Source organism: Bidens hawaiensis, unplaced genomic scaffold (genome assembly GCF_021521415.1).
Source record: "Bidens hawaiensis isolate Kalapana, Puna unplaced genomic scaffold, B.hawaiensis_p1.1 tig00022295_1, whole genome shotgun sequence".
Lineage (NCBI taxonomy): Eukaryota > Viridiplantae > Streptophyta > Magnoliopsida > Asterales > Asteraceae > Bidens > Bidens hawaiensis.
The window spans coordinates 354,758-363,828 of NW_027493461.1; the positions used below are offsets into that span (position 1 = coordinate 354,758).

Below are 9,071 nucleotides of genomic sequence, written 5' to 3' on the forward strand. Positions count from 1 at the left end.
TTTGATTGAATTATGTGATTCTGTTGTTTAATTGCTAAATTGAACGGCATTTTGTGGAATTCGAACTCGAATTTGAAGCTCCATGGTTCTCGGCAATGGTGTTACGAGTTTCTATGAGATTCTATGTTTTATTTTGATGAACCTGGTCTTTGTGTAGCTGTATGTAGGCACAAATGGTTTGGATACTGATTTTTGTGTACTTTCTATTTTAGTTTGGTTTCTAAATTTGCGGTAGAAACCTGTATTTTAGGATCTAGAGCCCTTGATAAAATAAATGCATGTTATACTGCGTTCGAGCTAAAAATGCAGTCCAAAGGTTCGATCAGTTCTAATTGCATGTCTATCTGTTTTTATTTTAGCTGAATGTTACTCGAAACCTTCGGATTTATGAAATTGGCGGTAAATTGTTGCTTATCGGATTTAAGTATAGCCTTACAATGTGTTCTTGTTCTATTCTGATGCTGTTTAATTGCTAACTTGCACGGCATTTGGGGAATTTGAGTTCGAATTTGAAACTCAGTGGTTCGTTACGAGTTTTTGTTTTTTATTTTGATGAATTTTGATGTATTAGGTCTTTCTCTAGCTGTTAATGTAGGTTCCGTCATTCAAAGCAGGCACAAATCGTTTGGATACTGATTTTTGTATACTTCCTATTTTAGTTAGCTTTCTAAATTTGCGGTAGGAGCCTATATTTTAGGATCTAGAGTTCATGATAACATAAATGCATGTTATTTATGTATAGCTGTCTATATGCATTTTTTAGCTGAATGTTACTTAAAATCTTCAGATTTAGGAAATTGGTGGTAAAATGTTGCTTATCAGATTTAGGTATAATGTCTTCGTGTTCAATTTGCGTGTTTATCTGCATAATTTTGATACAATTTTATGATTCTGTCGTTTAATTGCTAATTTGGACCGCATTTTGTGGAATTTGAACTCGAATTTGGAAGCTCGGTGGTTCTCAGCAGTGCCGTTACAAATTTTTATTATTGTTATTATTTTTTCATTTGATGAATTACGTCTGTATGTAGATTCAATCATTCAAAGCACTCACAAATCGTTTGGGTACTGATTTTAGTATACTTTATATATTAGTTTGTTTCTAAACTTCTGCAGAAAGAAGTATTTTAGGATCTCATGTGCTTGATGACATAAATGCATGTTATATATGTATGTTAGAGCATTCTCAATCCGTTCCCTAAAATTATGTGAGGGGGATTTGTAAATTATATGGTATGGTTATGAGTGGTTGCGAGTAGAGGAGAGAGAAAATTTATATGGGAAAGTTAAATTTGGGGTTTCACTGTAGATACTGTATAATTTTTTAATATTTTCATAAAGTAGTTGTGAGTGAAAGAGAGAGAAAATATGATAATAAAGGTATAAAAAATATTTTTTTAATTAAATAGGAGAGAGAAAATACAGTGTTTTTTAGTGTAATTATATGATATATATGAATATAGGGTAGGGAACGGCTGGGAATACTCTTATATATGTATATCTGTGTGTGTGTGCGCGTGTGTGTGTGTGATTTGATTTTTCATTAATTTGTAAGCTTTAATTGGAACTTGGCCTGAACTGTTCATCTAGACAACTTTAACACCGAATGGTCCTTGTGATATGAACTTAACAGTTGATAGAAACTGCAGAGAAGAGGAGATAATTGGAAATATTTATTAGGAATTTTAATTCTTAATTGATTCATGACTCTCACATTAAACATATTTATAGCCTTATAAAGAAATACTGGACCCACTACTTGCTAGACACTTAGAAAACTAGCTGACAATATGCTTAAAGAAATGTGGTCTAGTAATCTAGCGCCCTTAAAAAAATATTTGCATGTTGTATATGTATATGTGTATAATATGCGTGTGTATGCATGTCTTAAGGTATGTATGTATGTATGTATATGTCACTATCCTTGTACACATTCCTTTAGGCATGAACTGTTCATCCAGACAACTTTAACACTAACTAGTCCGTGTTAGATTATTCAGGTCTAAATTCATTTTCTTTCTCCTTTCTTCCTTTCATTTATCGGTATTTTCTTAATTTAGCAGGCGCCATAAATATGTATTTCTTTTTTAGATCCTCTCTCTTTAAGTTTACAGTCCACCAGTGTGGCGCTGTTACCAACTTACAACTAGTAATGGTGATGGTTGTGTTATTGCAGATAAAGTGAAATTCATAGGCTGGCTTTCTAGCATGCACTGCAGTTATGATCATGTTTTAATTAAAGGATCTGTGAATTTTGTTTCACAGGTTTAGCCTGTGTGTCCTGAAGATCTTTTTTGATCAAGAAACCAAGGAAGAATAAAAAAAATGAAGGGGCATTGTGTCCAGTCCTTAAAGACGTTATTAAGCTGTGGTATCAACGATCTGCAAGATGATGGTTTCGAAGGTTCAATGAACGAGCACCACATTTTTAGGGAAGTCTTTTTCGGACACGAAAGTGGTAAAACTGATGGAATTAGTAAAAAGTATGATACAACTGGAGCAATTACTTTTGAAAATGACAAAAAGACCCCTAAAGATATCTCATTATGTTCAGACAGTGGCAGTTCAGTCATGACAAATCAAGAAGACTTTCAGAATCAAAAGGAATCTTCTGAAGAGCCTGCTTTATTTACTAGAAATGACCCTTGTATCAAATATAAGCGAAGAAAAATTTTACCTGTAGAACATTTAGAACATCTTGAGAGTCAATCTTATCCAGAAAAGGTAGTTAGTTCTTCAGTTTCATCAAAAGTAGTCAGTTCTAACTCAAACGATCAGAAAACAGATGATACAGTTCAAACTTCCAAGAAAAGATGGAAAGATTCTTCCTTTATTGAACTAGATAAAGATGAACTATTAATCCCACCAGAAGATTCTGCCACAAACCCTAAACCTATTTTGCGTTATCATACTTATCACTTACTTAAAGCAGCCGGGTGGTTAATCGGGAGGCGTAACCGAGAAAAGGGTGGGGAGTACGTCTTCAAAACACCCGAAGGAAGACCGATTCGGGAATTTTATAGATCTTGGAACATGTGTGGTCAAAGATTAGTCAAAGATGCAAAAAATGTTGGTGTATGTAATGGCACGGTGTGGACCAGTTTTACTCATTTTCGGTCTGATCTTTCTAACGCGTTGACCGAGGTTGAAAAGTTGAGAAATTTGGGGACTAAAACTGCATTAGCTCATTGGTGGTACTTGCTTGATCCATTTGCGAAAACAGTGTTCATTGACCGAAGTCTTCCCCTTTTGAAACAAGGGAAAGAAGTCAAAGCAAAGAGAAGCGCAGTCAGCTGTTCTAAAAGTTTGAAGTTCAAGAAACATCAAAAGGGTAAAAAAGTAAATTGTCACCTTAAAAATGATGATCTTTTGTTCTCGGCTGTTTTAACGAATCGATCTACCAACAAACGTTTGGGTATTAAAAGAAAGTACAAGAGTAAACGAGGCGGTTGCAGACTGCTTCCAAGCAGTTCTGCAAACCGTTCTGGTTTAACGGTAAGAACGGTATTATCTCGATTGATAGATCTTGGGGCTATCTGTGTCAATGAAGTGATCCAATGCAGGAACCCACAGGATGATTCGGTAGTCAAGCATGGTGTAGTGACTCGAAATGGTATATCATGTAGGTGCTGTAAGAAACTGCTCTCGGTTTCTGATTTCAAGAATCATGCTGGTCAACCACAATCTTCATGTTCGAATCTTTATATGGAATCTGGAAAGTCATTCACTTTATGTCAACTGGAAGCTTGGTCAACCGAATACAAGGTTCGTCAAAGTACCAAAGGGGTCGTACAAGTGTATAAAACTGACAAAAGTGATGATAGTTGTGGACTTTGTGGTGATGGTGGTGAGTTAATATGCTGTGATAACTGTCTTTCAACATTTCACCAAGCATGCTTGTCTACACAGGTCTGTGTTTCATAATAGTATTATAATTATATGGAATTTGGTTACAAAACTATCATTTAAAATTTTGATCCCATTTTGTGTTTTGCAGGAGCTACCTGAAGGCAATTGGTATTGTGCAATGTGCTGTTGCAATAAATGTGGGGATGTAGTCGATAATGATCTGAAGTGTTTGCAATGCGAACGGAAATGTAATTTTCTATACCTATCAATCTGAAGATTATACGTTTTCTTGCTATTTATTATAAATTGCACAAATGGTCCCTGTGGTTTGACCATATTGAAAGTTTGGTCCCTGTGGCTTAAGTGCGTGACCGTGTTGCACAAATTTAGTACAAACATTTGTGAGGGCTGCACGTTTAGTCCTCAATGTTAATCCCGATTAGTTTTTAACGGAAAAGTGATGTCATGTGCCGTGTCTTTTCAAATTTCAAATCCTAATAAAATACTTTTTTAAACTCCGGAACTTGCAATATGGCCAAACCAAATGGACCGTTGTGCAATTTTCTCATTATTTGTTTACTGACAGCTGTCTTGCTTGTAAACAGATCATGATGAATGCATCAAAGAGAACAGAATCATGAAAGATTCAGTGGGTCCCGCCTGGTTCTGTGAAGAAGCATGTCAAAAGGTGACATACATTAATTTTTAACACCATGTGGCTGCAGATTCTTACTATTCAATCATCATCTTGTGCAGATTCATTCTAGTCTTGATTCCCAAATCGGATCCATGAACCTACTTTCTGATGGTTACTCGTGGATCCTACTGAGGTGTTTTCAAAGTGACCAAAAGGTACACTCTGGTCAACATTTTGTCGCCCTAAAAGCCGAATGCAATCTGAAACTAGCGGTTGCATTAACAATAATGGAGGAATGTTTTCTTCCCATGGTGGATACAAGAACCGGCATCCATATGTTACCTCATGTATTGTACAATCAAGGGTGAGTGATTTTTATGAATTACTAAAACCGACTTTAAATTATTGTTTTTATGACTGTATACTAATTTTGTGTAATTATTGTTTTCTGTAGATCAGAGTATGTTCGTCTTAACTATGAGGGATTTTACACAATGGTTTTGGAGAAAGATGACGTGTTACTCTGTGTAGCATCCTTGAGGTATATTTTGTTACATGTTACTTGTTTTAATTTGGATGTTATTTTTATACTTTTTTTAATGTTGATTCAGGATTCATGGTGCAAGGGTTGCAGAAATGCCCCTTATTGCAACATGTAGCAAATATAGGCGTCAAGGAATGTGTAGGCGCCTCATGAATGCTATTGAAGAGGTACGAGCTTCATTTATTTTTGGTTTTGTCTGTTGACTTTTTCTTTATTTGACTTAAAATGTATCAGATTATATATATTAATTATTCACTTTTATCATAATTTATGTATAATAATACTTATTGTTTTATTATATGCTTATAATCTATATTCTAATGCAAGGTTCTTTTAGACTAGGCTTGTAAATGAACACGAACGAGCATGCTCGTGTTCTTTTAACTTAAGCTGAACAAACGATCGGGAGCGTACGATTAAACAAATGAGGTTTTCTTGTTTGTCTTCGTTCGTTAAGAAAAAGAACATTTTCGTGTCCGTGTGTGTTCATTATTTTAATGTATAAACAAACGGTTCGCGAACGTAAATAATGAACATACCTGAGCTAAAACCAGGTTAAAAATAATGTGAAGAATAATGTATCGGGCCTAAAAAGTAATTAAAACTAGACTTAGTTGTAATGGGCTAAAAAAATTTTAAATGAATATATTAACGAACAGACATAAATGAATGTAAAAGAATCAACATAAATGAAATTAAATGAACGAACGTTCACGCACGTAAATGAAGGAACGAGACGTGTTCATGTTCGTTCGTTTAATCAAATGAACAAAAATAAATAAATAAACATACCTCCCACCAAATGGTTCACAAATTGTTCACTGAACATTCGGTTTGTCTACGTGTCTGTTTAAGACTCACAAATCTATTCATGCGCGGTATATGAACCACTAAGCTTGTTGACTAAATGAGCTCCAATACAGGCTCGATCTTGTTTAAGCTCAGCATGATTTGAGCATTTAACGAGGCAATCTGAAGTTAGTTCATGAACTGCTAGGCTCATTTACACCCACACATATACAATTGCTCTTTTTTTTTTGTCTAAAACTTATTGATGTAATTACATGTCTAATTCCCGGTTGTTGTGTGCTCAGATGTTGAAGTCCTTCAAAGTTGAGATGCTAGTGGTGTCCGCCATCCCGAGCTTAGTTGAGACATGGACCCATGGGTTCGGTTTCACCCCTTTAGAAGCCGATGAGAAAAAAAGTTTGGATAAAACTAACCTCATGGTGTTCCCGGGAACCGTGTGGCTCAAGAAGCCCATGTACCAAGGGTCAATCCAGAACACCTACATTCCTGGTGAGCCCCACTTCTCATAATCTCATATAGGTGGCAAAATGGTCGGTTATGTACAGAACTGTCAGAACAACATAAACATTTATACATGTGGTTTTAACTGTGATACATACGGTAAGGCAGTTATGTAAGCGCATAACCGCCTCTTCTTTTCTTTAAAACCAACTCTATATTAACCACACCACTGCTCGGTGATAATCCAATCTAAAGAAAATGTTTTAAGAGGCTTTGACTTTTGACCCTACATGTTTTTCTTTTCGAAGCTACTTCACAATACATAAGTTGAGTCGATTCATTTTAAGTAAATTGGTTGAACTTGCCACTTATAACTTGTTTGCATTCTAAGATAGTTCAAGTAAAATTTACACCTCTTTTGTGTTCTGAATATTGTGAACATGTACAGCTATAGAAACTGTATATTCAGACAATAATGGTGATCTGGTGGATACGATGCCCGTTTACAACATGGAATTTTTGCAAGAGTTGGAAAACGTTATAATGAGATGGTAGAACAAGCAAGCTTCGTTTGCCGAGCAGTTGGAAATCCAGCTTCTGGTAATAAAGTTTGCATGGTAAAGAAGGTAATGTTCGATACTACAGATTAAGTTTTAACATTCGGCGGTTTAGTTCCTTAACTATTTTTGGCCGTGGTTAATATGTCTTAACTTTTTTTATATGTCCGAAACTTGTTAAACTAGTTTTTATATGGGTTGATGTTGGATAAAGAAGTCAAACTAATTTTCTTATATAGTATTTCGTCATCGTCCATTTTTTGTTCCATGTAGAACTTTTTTGAATCGTTAACTATTTTGCTTGTGTAGTATAAAAACTATATCTGCGGTGGTGGTAGTTATGTGACGCATATAGAAAGAGAGATTGTGAGAATGTGAATTAGATAGTATTGATTAAAAACGCCTATTGAAAGAGATATTGTGCCGCCTGTGAGGTTTATAGAGCCAACTGAAACAATGCTAGATATGGAAGTTAGTAAAGTAAAATCAAAGGTGTTTCGGATAAAAAGATCAGTCGAAGCTAATGTTGGTTCGCAGTGTGTGGATCAACTACTCAAGTGATGGTTCGCAGTGTGTGTATCAACTACTCAAGTGAGTGGTGATATGGCTTATTATGAAGGTTAGTGACATACTTGATCTTAATATATGATACAACATTCATAGCATATGGCATGATTGTGGTCATCCTTATATATTTCTTTAAAAAATGCTGAACTAGACAAAGAAAGGAGAAATAATCAATCTAGTAGGTGTGTATGCGTTATGAAAAATGACTACACCTAGTAAAGTGATTATTTCTCGTCCTTTTCTCCCAATCTTTTCTTTTTTTCACAAAAATATATATTTCACCGAAGGCATATTTTGGTAAGAGCGTAACATATGTTTATAATGCTAGCAAGGGAACATTTTCAACGAAAAATCGTTGACATATAATTTAGCTGCAATAAAGGTTTTTCCATTTTATGAAAGGGTTGCAACACGAGAATTTCTGAAAGAGAGGGGGGGGGGGGTAGGTGTGCTCAACTATTCAAGGATGTTGAGTGACATAGCCCATAGGCAAATAGAATAATCGTTGTGTAATCGATGTCTCAGAGACGTAGGTTGTAATTTTGCCTATTAGGTAATATATAACAAAAATAGAAGTTCGTCAATTCTAGGCTGAGTGACATTATGCTCATGTAACGTTGGAATTTGGTTTATCATTTTTGGTAATGCTGCTAATTTAGTTAATACTATAAGAAACAAAGAGCTACATACGTTGAGTTAAAGAAAAGTGGTAGGAACGTATTGTTCATTTGTGTATAACACTATAAAACTAACAAGTCAACTTCTGGTTTATCGGTTATTATTTTATCATTTTCTTTTTAGGCATACGCTCATCCGTAATGGGGTGTCACGCATGCCCTTTTTACGCTAAAAACACTCTTGCGTCACTACGGGTGGGTTCTTTTTGAAATATTTTGACTCTCCACATTGTTTGGATGACGACATTTGGGGCAAAAGGTTTGGTTAATTGACCAATCAATCTTACATGGGGATTAAATTATACCACACGGTCTCCTGAATCTACGAAGGATACAAAGAAACGATAGATCGTAAAATATAACACAATGCCGGACAAAATATAATACAATGTTGAGTAATATAACACAATGTCGAGAAAAAAAACAATGACAAAAATAAATAAAAATCACAATGATAATTAAAAAAAAATCAGAATGATCTAAACAAAAATTCTAACGTCTACAAGCTAGAAAAAGAAAAACGATACCTAAAATCTAATATCGTAGGGTTCTACGAGACAGTTCCAATGTCACGTGTTTAAGTTTAATCAAAGTCCGTTTGATACCATTCCTACGACTTCCAAATTTAAGAACACTTTGTATTTGAACTCATCCATAGGGATGAGCTTTTTGTTCCAAATACCCCCACTCGTACCCGTGTCGTACCCATAACGATTTAGCCTATTCTATACATGTATCGGTACTTGTTTTAATTGATTTTCGATATGGGTAAAATTGGGTATGTATACAAGTACGTTTTGTATTTTATACCTGTTTGTGATTCTATTGAGTTTATCCATATTTAACATCTAAAATAATCCTCAACCGTATCATCATTGAATGTATTGTGATTTATGAAGTATTGAACGTATCATTATATTAACTATTAGGGTTTACTTTTTGTTTTGATTGTGGTATTAGTAATGCGGGTTCCCGTATCAATTTAGCCA

At 34.9% G+C, this 9,071-nt stretch overlaps 1 protein-coding gene across 1 annotated transcript; it reads left to right on the forward strand.

Moving 5' to 3' along the window:
• Positions 1-284: 284 nt before the first annotated feature.
• LOC143565165 (increased DNA methylation 1-like) lies at positions 285-7,057 on the forward strand. Its single transcript, XM_077052225.1, has 9 exons — positions 285-316; positions 2,266-3,909; positions 3,998-4,097; positions 4,455-4,537; positions 4,606-4,850; positions 4,941-5,027; positions 5,098-5,197; positions 6,125-6,329; positions 6,730-7,057. The coding sequence occupies exons 2-9, from the start codon at positions 2,326-2,328 to the stop codon at positions 6,834-6,836; spliced, it is 2,511 nt and encodes an 836-aa protein (XP_076908340.1). The 5' UTR covers positions 285-316; positions 2,266-2,325; the 3' UTR covers positions 6,837-7,057.
• The last annotated feature ends 2,014 nt before the right edge of the window (positions 7,058-9,071 follow it).

Bases quoted from the DNA above. Each gene is read 5' to 3' on its own strand.
- LOC143565165 (XM_077052225.1), top strand. From the start codon at position 2,326: ATGAAGGGGCATTGTGTCCAGTCCTTAAAGACGTTATTAAGCTGTGGT. The intron at 3,910-3,997 runs GTCTGTGTTTCA...TGTGTTTTGCAG, and splicing joins AAGCATGCTTGTCTACACAG to GAGCTACCTGAAGGCAATTG. The intron at 4,851-4,940 runs GTGAGTGATTTT...TGTTTTCTGTAG, and splicing joins CATGTATTGTACAATCAAGG to ATCAGAGTATGTTCGTCTTA.